Genomic DNA, 18,138 nt, shown 5'->3' on the forward strand with positions numbered 1-18,138 from the left:
TCCCTTTATCCACATGTTGTTATGTTACAGCCTTATTCTAAAATGGATGAAATAACAAATCTACACCCAACACCCCATTCCAAAGCAATTTGAATGGAATTGCTGGAGACAGAGAAACTGCTCGCGCATGCTGTAATTCAACGCAACAATATTGGAGGGATAAGCTGTTTTAAAACTCTGCAGCTGCAAAAATATAAATATCTTTACAATAAAACAATTAGGTGAGCCCCAAAAGCCAGATGGAGATGTATAAATTAGACGTGTATTCGGTCCTTATATTACTGTAGAATAGACCACGCTGCAGCAAATGTAGGTCAACCTGTCACAAAAAAACAAGTTACAATGAGACGATCGGTCTACATGCATTGTGAACTGTGCTTCATACTGAGATGAGCTGTCTGTCTGTCCCCAACGTGAGAAGAGCTGTCTGTCCCCAACATGACATGGGCTGCCTGTCCCCAACGTGAGATGGGCTGTTTGTCCCCAACGTGAGATGGGCTGTCTGTCCCCAAAGTGAGAAGAGATGTCTGTCCCCAAAGTGAGATGGGCTGCCTGTCCCCAACGTGACATGGGCTGCCTGTCCCCAACGTGACATGGGCTGCCTGTCCCCAACATGACATGGGCTGCCTGTCCCCAACATGACATGGGCTGCCTGTCCCCAACATGACATGGGCTGCCTGTCCCCAACGTGACATGGGCTGCCTGTCCCCAACGTGACATGGGCTGCCTGTCCCCAACGTGACATGGGCTGCCTGTCCCCAACGTGACATGGGCTGCCTGTCCCCAACGTGACATGGGCTGCCTGTCCCCAACGTGACATGGGCTGCCTGTCCCCAACGTGACATGGGCTGCCTGTCCCCAACGTGACATGGGCTGCCTGTCCCCAACGTGACATGGGCTGCCTGTCCCCAACGTGACATGGGCTGCCTGTCCCCAACGTGACATGGGCTGCCTGTCCCCAACGTGACATGGGCTGTCTGTCCCCAACGTGACATGGGCTGTCTGTCCCCAACGTGACATGGGCTGTCTGTCCCCAACGTGACATGGGCTGTCTGTCCCCAACGTGACATGGGCTGTCTGTCCCCAACGTGACATGGGCTGCCTGTCCCCAACATGACATGGGCTGCCTGTCCCCAACATGACATGGGATGCCTGTCCCCAACGTGACATGGGATGCCTGTCCCCAACGTGACATGGGCTGCCTGTCCCCAACGTGACATGGGCTGCCTGTCCCCAACGTGACATGGGCTGCCTGTCCCCAACGTGACATGGGCTGCCTGTCCCCAACGTGACATGGGCTGCCTGTCCCCAACGTGAGATGGGCTGTCTGTCCCCAACGTGAGATGGGCTGTCTGTCCCCAAAGTGAGAAGAGCTGTCTGTCCCCAACGTGAGATGAGCTGTCTGTCCCCAACGTGAGATGGGCTGCCTGTCCCCAACGTGACATTGGCTGCCTGTCCCCAACGTGACATGGGCTGCCTGTCCCCAACGTGACATGGGCTGCCTGTCCCCAACGTGACATGGGCTGCCTGTCCCCAACGTGACATGGGCTGCCTGTCCCCAACGTGACATGGGCTGCCTGTCCCCAACGTGACATGGGCTGCCTGTCCCCAACGTGACATGGGCTGCCTGTCCCCAACGTGACATGGGCTGCCTGTCCCCAACGTGAGATGGGCTGCCTGTCCCCAACGTGAGATGGGCTGCCTGTCCCGAACGTGAGATGGGCTGTCTGTCCCCAACGTGAGATGGGCTGTCTGTCCCCAACGTGAGATGGGCTGTGTGTCCCCAATGTGAGAAGAGCTGTCTGTCCCCAACGTGAGATGGGCTGCCTGTCCCCAACGTGACATTGGCTGCCTGTCCCCAACGTGACATGGGCTGCCTGTCCCCAACGTGACATGGGCTGCCTGTCCCCAACGTGACATTGGCTGCCTGTCCCCAACGTGAGATGGGCTGCCTGTCCCCAACGTGAGATGGGCTGTCTGTCCCCAACGTGAGATGGGCTGTCTGTCCCCAACGTGAGATGGGCTGTCTGTCCCCAACGTGAGAAGAGCTGCCTGTCCCCAACGTGACATGGGCTGCCTGTCCCCAACGTGACATGGGCTGTCTGTCCCCAACGTGACATGGGCTGTCTGTCCCCAACGTGACATGGGCTGTCTGTCCCCAACGTGACATGGGCTGTCTGTCCCCAACGTGACATGGGCTGTCTGTCCCCAACGTGACATGGGCTGCCTGTCCCCAACGTGACATGGGATGCCTGTCCCCAACGTGACATGGGCTGCCTGTCCCCAACGTGACATGGGCTGCCTGTCCCCAACGTGACATGGGCTGCCTGTCCCCAACGTGACATGGGCTGCCTGTCCCCAACGTGACATGGGCTGCCTGTCCCCAACGTGACATGGGCTGCCTGTCCCCAACGTGAGATGGGCTGTCTGTCCCCAACGTGAGATGGGCTGTCTGTCCCCAAAGTGAGAAGAGCTGTCTGTCCCCAACGTGAGATGGGCTGCCTGTCCCCAACGTGACATGGGCTGCCTGTCCCCAACGTGACATTGGCTGTCTGTCCCCAACGTGACATGGGCTGCCTGTCCCCAACGTGACATGGGCTGCCTGTCCCCAACGTGACATGGGCTGCCTGTCCCCAACGTGACATGGGCTGCCTGTCCCCAACGTGACATGGGCTGCCTGTCCCCAACGTGACATGGGCTGCCTGTCCCCAACGTGAGATGGGCTGCCTGTCCCGAACGTGAGATGGGCTGTCTGTCCCCAACGTGAGATGGGCTGTCTGTCCCCAACGTGAGATGGGCTGTGTGTCCCCAATGTGAGAAGAGCTGTCTGTCCCCAACGTGAGATGGGCTGCCTGTCCCCAACGTGACATTGGCTGCCTGTCCCCAACGTGACATGGGCTGCCTGTCCCCAACGTGACATTGGCTGCCTGTCCCCAACGTGAGATGGGCTGCCTGTCCCCAACGTGAGATGGGCTGTCTGTCCCCAACGTGAGATGGGCTGTCTGTCCCCAACGTGAGATGGGCTGTCTGTCCCCAACGTGAGATGGGCTGTCTGTCCCCAACGTGAGAAGAGCTGTCTGTCCCCAACGTGACATGGGCTGCCTGTCCCCAACGTGACATGGGCTGCCTGTCCCCAACGTGACATGGGCTGCCTGTCCCCAACGTGACATGGGCTGCCTGTCCCCAACGTGACATGGGCTGCCTGTCCCCAACGTGACATGGGCTGCCTGTCCCCAACGTGACATGGGCTGCCTGTCCCCAACGTGACATAGGCTGCCTGTCCCCAACGTGACATGGATTGCCTGTCCCCAACATGACATGGATTGCCTGTCCCCAACATGACATGGGCTGCCTGTCCCTAACATGAGATGGGCTGCCTGTCCCCAACGTGACATGGGCTGCCTGTCCCCAACGTGAAATGGGCTGCCTGTCCCCAACGTGACATGGGCTGCCTGTCCCCAACGTGAAATGGGCTGCCTGTCCCCAACGTGACATGGGCTGCCTGTCCCCAAACGTGACATGGGCTGCCTGTCCCCAAACGTGACATGGGCTGCCTGTCCCCAACGTGACATGGGCTGCCTGTCCCCAACATGACATGGGCTGCCTGTCCCCAACATGACATGGGCTGCCTGTCCCCAACATGACATGGGCTGCCTGTCCCCAACATGACATGGGCTGCCTGTCCCCAACATGACATGGGCTGCCTGTCCCCAACATGACATGGGCTGCCTGTCCCCAACATGACATGGGCTGCCTGTCCCCAACGTGACATGGGCTGCCTGTCCCCAACGTGACATGGGCTGCCTGTCCCCAACGTGACATGGGCTGTCTGTCCCCAATGTGACATGGGCTGCCTGTCCCCAACGTGACATGGGCTGCCTGTCCCCAACGTGACATGGGCTGTCTGTCCCCAACGTGACATGGGCTGTCTGTCCCCAACGTGACATGGGCTGTCTGTCCCCAACGTGACATGGGCTGTCTGTCCCCAACGTGACATGGGCTGTCTGTCCCCAACGTGACATGGGCTGTCTGTCCCCAACGTGACATGGGCTGTCTGTCCCCAACGTGACATGGGCTGTCTGTCCCCAACGTGACATGGGCTGCCTGTCCCCAACGTGAGATGGGCTGTCTGTCCCCAACGTGAGATGGGCTGTCTGTCCCCAAAGTGAGAAGAGCTGTCTGTACCCAACGTGAGATGGGCTGCCTGTCCCCAACGTGACATGGGCTGCCTGTCCCCAACGTGACATTGGCTGTCTGTCCCCAACGTGACATGGGCTGCCTGTCCCCAACATGACATGGGCTGCCTGTCCCCAACGTGACATGGGCTGCCTGTCCCCAACGTGACATGGGCTGCCTGTCCCCAACGTGACATGGGCTGCCTGTCCCCAACGTGACATGGGCTGCCTGTCCCCAACGTGAGATGGGCTGCCTGTCCCCAACGTGAGATGGGCTGCCTGTACCCAACGTGAGATGGGCTGTCTGTACCCAACGTGAGATGGGCTGTCTGTCCCCAACGTGAGATGGGCTGCCTGTCCCCAACGTGACATTGGCTGTCTGTACCCAACGTGACATGGGCTGCCTGTCCCCAACGTGACATGGGCTGCCTGTCCCCAACGTGACATTGGCTGTCTGTCCCCAACGTGACATGGGCTGCCTGTCCCCAACGTGACATGGGCTGCCTGTCCCCAACATGACATGGGCTGCCTGTCCCCAACGTGACATGGGCTGCCTGTCCCCAACGTGACATGGGCTGCCTGTCCCCAACGTGACATGGGCTGCCTGTCCCCAACGTGACATGGGCTGCCTGTCCCCAACGTGACATTGGCTGCCTGTCCCCAACGTGAGATGGGCTGCCTGTCCCCAACGTGAGATGGGCTGCCTGTCCCCAACGTGAGATGGGCTGTCTGTCCCCAACGTGAGATGGGCTGCCTGTCCCCAACGTGAGATGGGCTGCCTGTCCCCAACGTGAGATGGGCTGCCTGTCCCCAACGTGAGATGGGCTGTCTGTCCCCAACGTGAGATGGGCTGTCTGTCCCCAACGTGAGAAGAGCTGTCTGTCCCCAACGTGAGATGGGCTGCCTGTCCCCAACGTGACATGGGCTGCCTGTCCCCAACGTGACATGGGCTGCCTGTCCCCAACGTGACATGGGCTGCCTGTCCCCAACGTGACATGGGCTGCCTGTCCCCAACGTGACATGGGCTGCCTGTCCCCAACGTGACATGGGCTGCCTGTCCCCAACGTGACATGGGCTGCCTGTCCCCAACGTGACATGGGCTGCCTGTCCCCAACGTGACATGGGCTGCCTGTCCCCAACGTGACATGGGCTGCCTGTCCCCAACGTGACATGGGCTGCCTGTCCCCAACGTGCCATGGGCTGCCTGTCCCCAACGTGACATGGGCTGCCTGTCCCCAACGTGACATGGGCTGCCTGTCCCCAACGTGACATGGGCTGCCTGTCCCCAACGTGACATGGGCTGCCTGTCCCCAACGTGACATGGGCTGCCTGTCCCCAACGTGACATGGGCTGTCTGTCCCCAACGTGACATGGGCTGTCTGTCCCCAACGTGACATGGGCTGTCTGTCCCCAACGTGACATGGGCTGTCTGTCCCCAACGTGACATTGGCTGTCTGTCCCCAACGTGACATGGGCTGCCTGTCCCCAACGTGACATGGGCTGCCTGTCCCCAACGTGACATGGGCTGCCTGTCCCCAACGTGACATGGGCTGCCTGTCCCCAACGTGACATGGGCTGCCTGTCCCCAACGTGACATGGGCTGCCTGTCCCCAACGTGACATGGGCTGCCTGTCCCCAACGTGACATGGGCTGCCTGTCCCCAACGTGACATTGGCTGCCTGTCCCCAACGTGAGACGGGCTGCCTGTCCCCAACGTGAGACGGGCTGTCTGTCCCCAACGTGAGACGGGCTGTCTGTCCCCAACGTGAGACGGGCTGTCTGTCCCCAACGTGAGATGGGCTGTTTGTCCCCAACGTGAGATGGGCTGCCTGTCCCCAACGTGAGATGGGCTGCCTGTCCCCAACGTGAGATGGGCTGTCTGTCCCCAACGTGAGATGGGCTGTCTGTCCCCAACGTGAGAAGAGCTGTCTGTCCCCAACGTGACATGGGCTGCCTGTCCCCAACGTGACATGGGCTGCCTGTCCCCAACGTGACATGGGCTGCCTGTCCCCAACGTGACATGGGCTGCCTGTCCCCAACGTGACATGGGCTGCCTGTCCCCAACGTGACATGGGCTGCCTGTCCCCAACGTGACATGGGCTGCCTGTCCCCAACGTGACATGGGCTGCCTGTCCCCAACGTGACATGGGCTGCCTGTCCCCAACGTGACATGGGCTGCCTGTCCCCAACGTGACATGGGCTGCCTGTCCCCAACATGACATGGATTGCCTGTCCCCAACATGACATGGATTGCCTGTCCCCAACGTGACATGGGCTGTCTGTCCCAAACACGACATGCCTGTCCCCAACATGAGCGTTGATGATTGATCTTGCAGAGAGAAGACCGCAGAGAGGCAAGATGTCGACATTGCATATAATTTAACAGTTCCATTTCACGTCATGCTGTTGATATCATTTATTATAATTTACCGGTTTCTCGCAGTTATTTATCCCGGGAAACGGGAGTGGTTTTGGGCAGTAAATCTCAGTAACCGGGTTCCTGCCATTCAACCCTACTCTATACCTTTGTTTAGTACTTTAAGTGTAGTACTCTGCTAGAACCACCAGGGGGCAGCTGACTTGTGTACTACTCTAATAAAACCACAAGGGGGCATCTGACTTGTGTACTACTCTAATAAAACCACAAGGGGGCAGCTGACTTGTGTACTACTCTAATAAAACCACAAGGGGGCAGCTGACTTGTGTACTACTCTGCTAGAACCACCAGGGGGCAGCTGACTTGTGTACCTCTCTAATATAACCACAAGGGGGCAGCTGACTTGTGTACTACTCTATATGTAGTACTCTGATAGCTGCCCCTTGGTGGTTCTGACTCGTGTAGTACTCTAATATAACCACCAGGGGGCAGCTGACTTGTGTACTATATATGTAGTACTCTGATAGAACCACCAGGGGGCAGCTGACTACTCTATAAACAGGGTTTACAACCTTTTCTAGCATGAGAGCTACTTTTAAAAATGAAACATGTCCCGAGCTACAACATTTTTTCTAGCTTTCAAATAGGCACATTCTTCTCTTCTCCTCTCCCCTCCCCTGGGTCCTTAGTGTACAAGAGAAAGTAGTGCACGGTTTTCTGTCAATATACATGGTAAAATAATGGTTAATAAATAACTAAGGGGGGGCCTATACAATCTGGGGTTTCCCCAAATTATGTTCAGTTAAAATGTTCCTGGTTTAAGATTTTGTTTTTCACTCTCAAAATTACAATTGTTCATAGAGAATTGTTTTGGGGACATGTTCTGAGTCCATGTCAATGTTTAAATCACATCAGAACACAATTTTATTTATTTTGGTCTGGAAGAAAACGTTCATATTTTTTTTATTTAACCTTTATTTAACTAGGCAACTCAGTTAAGAAAATTGTTTTTTTTTCAATGACGGCCTAGGAACACCGTCTGTAGCCAGTTGGTGTGAGTTGACAGACACTTCCTCAAAACCTTCTTAATTAAATGTTAACTGCAAAGTTATTATACCTGCACATTCCTCACTCGCTAGATGTGCAATTAAAGGGCTCCTGAGTGGCGAAGCATCTCAGTGCAAGAAGCATCACTGCAGTCCCTGGTTCGAATCTAGGCTGCGTCACATCCGGCCGTGATTAGGAGTCCCATAAGGTGGCCCAGCGCTGTCCGGGTTTGGCTGGGGTAGGCCGTCATTGTAAATAAGAATTTGTTCTTAACTGACTTGCCTAATTAAATAAAGGTAAAATAAAAAAAATAGACAAACGTGCATATATCACAAACAGCCAGAGGCAATATTGCTGGAAATTAATTGTCAGATATTGTGTTAGGTTTGGCTTTAGTGGCTAACCAAGGGTGGGATAATGTCAATGTTGCATAAATTAGATAGAAACTGTGAGCTTGCGTCGTCTGATACTTGTGAGATTTGTTTATGACAGTTTTCAGTGGAAAAGATAAAGAATGTAATGTATTTTCAGAATTGCTTGGCGAGCTACTCATATGTTGGCTGCGAGATCAGGGGTCTCCTGTAGATCAGGAGACCCCTGATCTACAATTGATGTGGGAAGTTTACATACACCTAGGTTGGAGTCATTAAAACTCGTTTTTCAACCACCACAAATGTCTTGTTAACAAACTATCGTTTTGGCAAGTCGGTTAGGACATCTACTTTGTGCATGACACAAGTAATTTTTCAAACAATTGTTCACAGATTATTTCACTTATAATTCACTGTATCACAATTCCAGTGGGTCAGAAATTTACATACACTAAGTTGACTGTGCCTTTAAACAGCTTGGAAAATTCCAGAAAATGATGTCATGTCTTTAGAAGCTTCTCATAGTCTAACTGAAATCATTTGAGTCAATTGGAGGTGTACCTGTGGATGTATTTCAAGGCCTACCTTCAAACTCAGTGCCTCTTTGCTTGACATCATGGGAAAATCAAAAGAATTCAGCCAAGACCTCAGAAAAAGAATTGTAGACCTCCACAAGTCTGGTTCATCCTTGGGAGCAATTTCCAAACGTCTGAAGGTACCACGTTCATCTGTACAAACAATAGTACGCAAGTATAAACACCATGGGACCACGCAGCCATCATACCGCTCAGGAAGGAGACACGTTCTGTCTCCTAGAGATGAACGTACTTTGGTGCGAAAAGTGCAAATCAATCCCAGAACAACAGCAAAGGACCTTGTGAAGATGCTGGAGGAAACAGGTACAAAGATATCTATATCCACAGTAAAACGAGTCCTATATCGAAATAACATGAAAGGCCGCTCAGCAAGGAAGAAGCCACTGCTCCAAAACTGCCATAAAAAAGACAGACTACGGTATGCAACTCCACATGGGGACAAAGATCGTACTTTTTAGAGAAATATCCTCTGGTCTGATGAAACAAAAATAGAACTGTTTGGCCATAATATGCATCGACTGGTGCACTTCACAAAATAGATGGCATCATGAGGTAGGAAAATTATGTGGATATATTGAAGCAACATCTCAAGACATCAGTCAGGAAGTTAAAGCTTGGTCGCAAATGGGTCTTCCAAATGAACAATGATCTCAAGCATACTTCCAAAGTTGTGGAAAAATGGCTTAAAGACAACAAAGTCAAGGTATTGGAGTGGCCATCACAAAGCCCTGACCTCAATCCTATAGAAAACTTGTGGGCATAACTGAAAAAGCGTGTGCGAGCAAGGAGGCCTACAAACCTGACTCAGTTACACCAGCTCTGTCAGGAGGAATGGGCCAAAATTCACCCAACTTATTGTGGGAAGCTTGTGGAAGGCTACCCAAAACGTTTGACCCAAGTTTAAATTGTTTAAGGCAATTCTACCAAATACTAATTGAGTGTATGTAAACTTCTGACCCACTGGGAATGTGATGAAAGAAATAAAAGCTGAAATAAATCAATCATTCTCTCTACTATTATTCTGACATTTCACATTCTTAAAATAAAGTGGTGATCCTAACTGACCTAAAACAGGGAATTCTTACGTGGATTAAATGTCAGGAACTGCGAAAAACTGAGTTTAAATGTATTTGGCTAAAGTGTATGTAAACTTCCGACTTCAACTGTATACCTTTGTGTAGTACTCTGTTAGAACCACCAGGGGGCAGATGAAGGTCATTCAGTAAAGTGCTGCTCTGCTCAGAGGCTTCTTGAACACAGAGCCAAGGACACAGGAACAAAGAGAGAGATGCTGAGGAGCTCCAGTATGCATCACCATCAACCAGCTCTGAAAGGCAGCATCAGCGTACAGCCGATACCAATCTGTGTTATTGTGTCCAGTCTGAAGGCCATGGGTGAATGAATAGTATGTGGACAATGTATTAATCACGACGCTGCCCTCTAAAATTGACTTGAGGGCGTAGTCTATTCAGAACGTTGAAGTCTAGTGCTGAAAACATGAAGTCCTCATGTAACTCACCAGAGAATCACTAGGGCCAGAAAGTGGAGATGGGCCAGAAGGTGGAGACGGGCCAGAAGGTGGAGACGGGCCAGAAGGTGGAGACGGGCCAGAAGGTGGAGACGGGCCAGAAGGTGGAGACGGGCCAGAAGGTGGAGACAGGCCAGAAGGTGGAGACGAGACAAGGTTATGTTGGCTTTAGATTCCGGGAAAAGAAAAGGAAAAGCCACTAGTAGCTCCGACGCAATCATTTATATTCACCAACGTTTCAACAGGAAGCTGTTCATTTATATTCACCAACGTTTAAACAGGAAGCTGTTCATTTATATTCACCAACGTTTAAACAGGAAGCTGTTCATTTATATTCACCAACGTTTCAACAGGAAGCTGTTCATTTATATTCACCAACGTTTCAACAGGAAGCTGTTCATTTATATTCACCAACGTTTCAACAGGAAGCTGTTCATTTATATTCACCAACGTTTAAACAGGAAGCTGTTCATTTATATTCACCAACGTTTCAACAGGAAGCTGTTCATTTATATTCACCAACGTTTCAACAGGAAGCTGTTCATTTATATTCACCAACGTTTAAACAGGAAGCTGTTCATTTATATTCACCAACGTTTCAACAGGAAGCTGTTCATTTATATTCACCAACGTTTAAACAGGAAGCTGTTCATTTATATTCACCAACGTTTAAACAGGAAGCTGTTCATTTATATTCACCAACGTTTCAACAGGAAGCTGTTCATTTATATTCACCAACGTTTCAACAGGAAGCTGTTCATTTATATTCACCAACGTTTAAACAGGAAGCTGTTCATTTATATTCACCAACGTTTAAACAGGAAGCTGTTCATTTATATTCACCAACGTTTCAACAGGAAGCTGTTCATTTATATTCACCAACGTTTAAACAGGAAGCTGTTCATTTATATTCACCAACGTTTAAACAGGAAGCTGTTCATTTATATTCACCAACGTTTCAACAGGAAGCTGTTCATTTATATTCACCAACGTTTCAACAGGAAGCTGTTCATTTATATTCACCAACGTTTCAACAGGAAGCTGTTCATTTATATTCACCAACGTTTAAACAGGAAGCTGTTCATTTATATTCACCAACGTTTCAACAGGAAGCTGTTCATTTATATTCACCAACGTTTAAACAGGAAGCTGTTCATTTATATTCACCAACGTTTAAACAGGAAGCTGTTCATTTATATTCACCAACGTTTCAACAGGAAGCTGTTCATTTATATTCACCAACGTTTCAACAGGAAGCTGTTCATTTATATTCACCAACGTTTAAACAGGAAGCTGTTCATTTATATTCACCAACGTTTCAACAGGAAGCTGTTCATTTATATTCACCAACGTTTCAACAGGAAGCTGTTCATTTATATTCACCAACGTTTCAACAGGAAGCTGTTCATTTATATTCACCAACGTTTAAACAGGAAGCTGTTCATTTATATTCACCAACGTTTAAACAGGAAGCTGTTCATTTATATTCACCAACGTTTAAACAGGAAGCTGTTCATTTATATTTCACCAACGTTTCAACAGGAAGCTGTTCATTTATATTCACCAACGTTTCAACAGGAAGCTGTTCATTTATATTCACCAACGTTTCAACAGGAAGCTGTTCATTTATATTCACCAACGTTTCAACAGGAAGCTGTTCATTTATATTCACCAACGTTTAAACAGGAAGCTGTTCATTTATATTCACCAACGTTTCAACAGGAAGCTGTTCATTTATATTCACCAACGTTTGTGGAGCATGAGGACCACTGCTAGCCCAGCTGCTGTGAAGACAGACCGAGGAACAGACCCTTTCACCAGTGAGCCTGTCAGTCAGACTACAGTCACTATCACTCCGAGACCTTCAGAATATATACTGGCCAGCAATGCATTTACCTCCTACCTAGAGCAGGGATGGGCAACTTTGATGGGGGTAGGGTCCACAAACAAGCTGAACTCATTATGAGGGGCGCAGTTGCTTGTGTGTCTGTGGGTACCTACACCATACCGCCTCCACCACACACATTGAGAGCCAATTTCTTTTAGCTTCCCCCTTCTTGACAGCAGACAGTCATTTTTACACTTTAGAGTTAATTTTGGGCAATTCTACACACTTTGCCATGGGGCACAGAGAACATTTTGCCATTTTATAACCAATTTCCTGCAATTCTACACATTTTGACATAAGGTGGAGAGAAATGTTTGCAGTTTTTAATATGATATCTGAGTGAGACTGACTAACAAAATCAATGAGGAACCCTCGGCAGGTAATTGGACCATGATTACTAAGTTTAGAGAGCTGGCCGCTAGACTAATTTACCAATCTAGTTATGTTTGCTGACATGGGCTAACTGAGTAACTATCAGTGACTGACATGAGAGAAAAACTGATAATGCACAACCAAATATTCTACTATACTAACTTGCAAACAGTAAATTGAGAACCAAACTGAGCAGATTGACAGCTCCAGCAGTAACTCTACCACCTAGAGCTAGCTGACAGGTACAGCAGTAACCCTACCTCCTAGAGCTAGCTGACAACTCCAGCAGTAACCCTACCTCCTAGAGCTAGCTGACAGGTACAGTACTAATCCTACCCTCTAGAGCTAGCTGACAGGTACAATAGTAACCCTACCTCCTAGAGCTAGCTGACAGCTCCAGCAGTAACCCTACCTCCTAGAGCTAGCTGAAAGCTCCAGCAGTAACCCTACCTCCTAGAGCTAGCTGAAAGCTCCAGCAGTAACCCTACCTCCTAGAGCTAGCTGACAGCTCCAGCAGTAACTCTACCTCCTAGAGCTAGCTGACAGGTACAGTAGTAACACTACCTCCTAGAGCTAGCTGACAGCTCCAGCAGCAACTCTACCTCCTAGAGCTAGCTGACAACTCCAGCAGTAACCCTACCCCCTAGAGCTAGCTGACAGCTCCAGCAGTAACTCTACCTCCTAGAGCTAGCTGACAGCTCCAGCAGTAACCCTATCTCCTAGAGCTAGCTGACAGCTCCAGCAGTAACCCTACCTCCTAGAGCTAGCTGACAGCTCCAGCAGTAACTCTACCTCCTAGAGCTAGCTGACAGCTCCAGCAGTAACTCTACCTCCTAGAGCTAGCTGACAGCTCCAGCAGTAACTCTACCCCCTAGAGCTAGCTGACAGCTCCAGCAGTAACCCTACCCCCTAGAGCTAGCTGACAGCTCCAGCAGTAACTCTACCTCCTAGAGCTAGCTGACAACTACAAGTGTCACTGCTATAAGCCTCAAGTATAGCTAGGTGATGATTTATGAAATTGTTAATAACCACTGCGATAATCCGTTTTCTACATGTGTGTGTGTGTTCATACCCAGTGGGTACCAGGACTACATGTTTGGTAGAAGTTGTGTATGTTCTTACCTGGTGGGTACCCTGGACTACCCGTTTGGTAGAGGTTAGGTGTGTGTGTATGTTCTTACCTGGTGGGTACCCTGGACTACCCGTTTGGTAGAGGTTAGGTGTGTGTGTATGTTCTTACCTGGTGGATACCCTGGACTACCCGTTTGGTAGAGGTTAGGTGTGGGTGTATGTTCTTACCTGGTGGGTACCCTGGACTACCCGTTTGGTAGAGGTTAGGTGTGTGTGTATGTTCTTACCTGGTGGATACCCTGGACTACCCGTTTGGTAGAGGTTAGGTGTGTGTGTATGTTCTTACCTGGTGGGTACCCTGGACTACCCGTTTGGTAGAGGTTAGGTGTGTGTGTGTGTGTATGTTCTTACCTGGTGGGTACCCTGGACTACCCGTTTGGTAGAGGTTGGGTGTGTAGGTGGGAGCAGCAGTGGGGTAACCTCCTGGGTAGCCTACAGACAGAGGACAAGAGAGAGTCTTAAGGCGTCCGCAAGCTTCCCATCCGAAACAGTTTGAAACAGTTCATATATGATGAGAATTTGACAATGTTTTTGTTCGTTTTAGTCTTCGGCAAAAGGTTTTTTCGGCTGTTCGTGAACACAATTTTTTTCCTTGAAGGCGAGCCGAAGTCCATGCCCCTTTGTCTGCGATTGGTCAACAGTATGGATTCTTCAATGAAGTGTTTGTTTTCATTCAACGAGCGAGAACACATTTTTTTCACTTGAGAAACACTGCACCAGACATCTTAGACGTACAATTTTCAGACTAAGACCTCGCAAAAACATCAACATTAATGACATATTTCTTGATTGATCTTAGATTGATTGACTATTTTGAGGAAGTCTTACTGGGTATGTTGTTGGTATGGGGTCTCAAGAGGGACAAACACTAAACATCTTTCTTGTTTTCCTAGCGAAGGTATTTTAAGGGAGTATGGGAGCACAGATATTCACTTCGAGTTCAGCTAGAAGCAAACCGAACCTAGGTATGCGGACGCAACACACACAGTCATACAGCACACTGGAATACAACACACACTGGGCTAAACGCAACACACACAGTCATACAACACACTCTGGGGTGGAATACAACACACACTGGAATACAACACACACTGGAATACAACACACACTGGGGTAAACGCAACACACACAGTCATACAACACACTCTGGGGTGGAAGCAACACACACTGGAATACAACACACTCTGGGGTAAATGCAACACACACACTGGTATACAACACACATACATCTGGTATACAACACACACACACACACACACACACTGGTATACAACACACACACACACACACTGGTATACAACACACACACACACATACATCACACACACACACACACTGGTATACAACACACACACACACACACACACACTGGTATACAACACACACACACACACACTGGCATGTTGAACAGTGTCTTTAATACACCAGGATACTGCAGCATGTTGAACAGTGTCTAATACACCAGGATACTACAGCATGTTGAACAGTGTCTTTAATACACCAGGATACTACAGCATGTTGAACAGTGTCTTTAATACACCAGGATACTACAGCATGTTGAACAGTGTCTTTAATACACCAGGATACTACAGCATGTTGAACAGTGTCTAATACACCAGGATACTGCAGCATGTTGAACAGTGGTTCTGGCTGTTAATCTGTCTTCATTGAGAGGTGTTTCACACAACCAGACAACTAGAACCAGACTGTGTTTGTAAGTGTGTGTTTGTGTGTAAGTGTGTGTGTGTGTTTGTGTGTAAGTGTGTGTGTAAGTGTGTGTAAGTGTGTGTGTGTGTAAGTGTAATGATGAGATGAAACAGACGGCTAATCGGCTCACCAATTAGCAGACATTACAACCTCCAGTATAACCCCTAACGAGACAAGGAATTGTTTATGTCTTTTCAGTGATTACACTGTGTGGGAGGAAGGTGAGAAATGAGAGAGGGAGGGAATGAGGAAGAGAGAGATGGAGAGAGAGATGGATGGAGAGAGAAGGTTGGATGGAGAAAGCGAGAGATGATGAGAGGGACGGATGAGAGAGAAAGGGATGGATGGAGAGAAAAAGAGGGAGAGGGATGGATGAGAGAGAGAAGGATGGAGATAGATGGAGAGAGGGGGATGGAGAGAGAGGAATGATAGATAGAGAAGAAGCATGACACACAGGCAGCATCCATGTTGCTGTGTGTGTGTGGTATGTGGAGGTGACAGCTGTGTGGTTGGGGACAGTCATACATTCTGATAGATATCACACTCAGTCCCATCACACTGTGACATACAGGCCTGTCATAACCCTGTTATAGTGAATGGTAGCATCACACTGTGACACAGGCCTGTCATAACCCTGTTATAGTGAATGGTAGCATCACACTGTGACACAGGCCTGTCATAACCCTGTTATAGTGAATGGTAGCATCACACTGTGACACAGGCCTGTCATAACCCTGTTATAGTGAATGGTAGCATCACACTGACATACAGGCCTGTCATAGCCCTGTTATAGTGAATGGTAGCATCACACTGACATACAGGCCTGTCATAACCCTGTTATAGTGAATGGTAGCATCACACTGTGACATACAGGCCTGTCATAACCCTGTTATAGTGAATGGTAGCATCACACTGACATACAGGCCTGTCATAACCCTGTTATAGTGAATGGTAGCATCACACTGTGACATACAGGCCTGTTATAACCCTGTTATAGTGAATGGTAGCATCACACTGACATACAGGCCTGTCATAACCCTGTTATAGTGAATGGTAGCATCACACTGTGACATACAGGCCTGTAATAATGAATGACTGTCATACCATCTCCAAAGGCAGTCTATGAACCATCAAATAGTTGTACAGGGGACTGATAGATCTGAACAGGCCACTTCCTGAACGTCTGCTGTCGGCGTAGGGATTGGGGGGCGTAAACGTTTAAATGTTCAAACTCTTAAACAAAATTGGGATCCTTAACTTTGAGAAAGATCCTGAAGGAAAATGGTTTTTTTTCTCTCTTTTCTTCTTCAAATGAAAATCCCGGTGCAGCTGGCTCACCTGCTCTTTCTCCTCGCTAATGATGCCAGCGTGTTCAGTCTTCGGTCTGTTGCATGTAGAATATCCTAGCCTATTCATTGATGACATGCTCTGCTTTACTGAAGTCGCGAGACATTACAAGCCAAGATATTGTGAAATACAGCATCCCATTGTAAGATACAGCTTTTGATTGCAGATAGTCAGAACCGTGCACTTGGCCCGTCTGCCTGATGGCTGAACCTACAAACACTGCGCCCCTCCCCTCTCTCTCCGTCCCTCGCTAGCTCGCTATCAAAGATGCAAGTGTTTGTGTTCTCGGAAATACGGAAACTTATCAGTCTCCTCCGTTTAAAAAATTCTGAATCTTAAGGAGTTGATTCCTACCGGAAGATGGAAGATGTGTTTTGGCTGACCCCATTTAATCGATTGGTCAATTGTTTGGTCGATAGGCTGTTGGTCGACCAAGGTTTGGAGTATATATAAATATAATGCTGTACAAGACACCTGTCTGATTCACGCCTGTCTGAGTGGACTGATCCATTGTGGAGTTCGTGGGGATGGCACAGTCCATCACTCTATGTCATCTGATATTGAAATTGGATATGGTTATATTATGTAAGAACAATGGTGCAACACTAATAAAAATTATATTATTTTAACAAATGTGCTTTCTCCCGCGTTAGATAGCGGTTGCTGTCCGCGGTTCAGAAACACTTCAGTGCGCTGTTTACTTGGTGCCTTTTCCTAGACCATGTTGCTGTGTGCATAATATCAAAGTTAACCAGCATATTGGTGTTGAGAACAATGTGGCGGAGGTAGCAGCAGAACGAGGAGATGAGAAAACAGCACTTGCCTTAACTGTCTAAGAAAAGAGAGGAGAGAGGAAACCAACTTAATTAGGTCTATAATCAATAACATTTCTGTTAAATACGCCTGGCTTAATAAATCATCCATATCTACAGAAATAACACAGATCCTGCTTCTGTTTGAGTGTTTAACTGCCTACTGATTCCATGATGACATGTCAAGGAAAGAATTCCACAAATGTGTCCGTTTTTAATCTTTGCTTTGCTGTAATAAAGGTTTTACACTTTTTTTAGGGGTAGAACGGCCTCTGGTATTACTTCGATTTTTTTGTCAGAAAAATAATATTTATAATAATAATAATAATAATAATAATGTTCCATTTTCTTGATCTTCTTATTGTTCTTATTACTATCATCATTATAATAATAAGTAATGTCATTTTCATTAGTAGACTTAGTTAGAGGTCGACCGATTAATTGGAATGGCCGATTAATTAGGGCCGATTTTCAAGTTTTCATAACAATCGGTAATCGGTATTTTTGGCCACCGATTTGCCGATTAATTTTTAATTTTTATTAATAAATATTTTTTAACCAGGCAAGTCAGTTAAGAACACATTCTTATTTTCAATGACGGCCTAGGAACGGTGGGTTAACTGCCTTGTTCAGGGGCAGAACGACAGATTTTTACCTTGTCAGCTTGGGGATTCAATCTTGCAACCTTAAGGTTAACTAGTCCAACGCTCTAACCACCTGCTTTACATTGCACTCCACGAGGAGCCTGCCTGTTACGCAAATGCAGTAAGAAGCAAAGGTAAGT

At 48.6% G+C, this 18,138-nt stretch overlaps 1 protein-coding gene across 5 annotated transcripts in view; it reads right to left on the reverse strand.

The window, feature by feature from the left end:
* The window catches only part of fam168a (family with sequence similarity 168 member A), a 66,954-nt gene that overhangs the window by 15,313 nt on the left and 33,503 nt on the right, over positions 1-18,138 (reverse strand). For all 5 annotated transcript variants that reach the window (XM_029773770.1, XM_029773766.1, XM_029773767.1 and 2 more), the window contains one exon: positions 13,837-13,917. In XM_029773770.1, coding sequence (XP_029629630.1) covers positions 13,837-13,917 — 81 coding nt within the window. The remainder of the gene's footprint in view (positions 1-13,836; positions 13,918-18,138) is intronic.

Source organism: Salmo trutta, chromosome 13 (genome assembly GCF_901001165.1).
Source record: "Salmo trutta chromosome 13, fSalTru1.1, whole genome shotgun sequence".
Lineage (NCBI taxonomy): Eukaryota > Metazoa > Chordata > Actinopteri > Salmoniformes > Salmonidae > Salmo > Salmo trutta.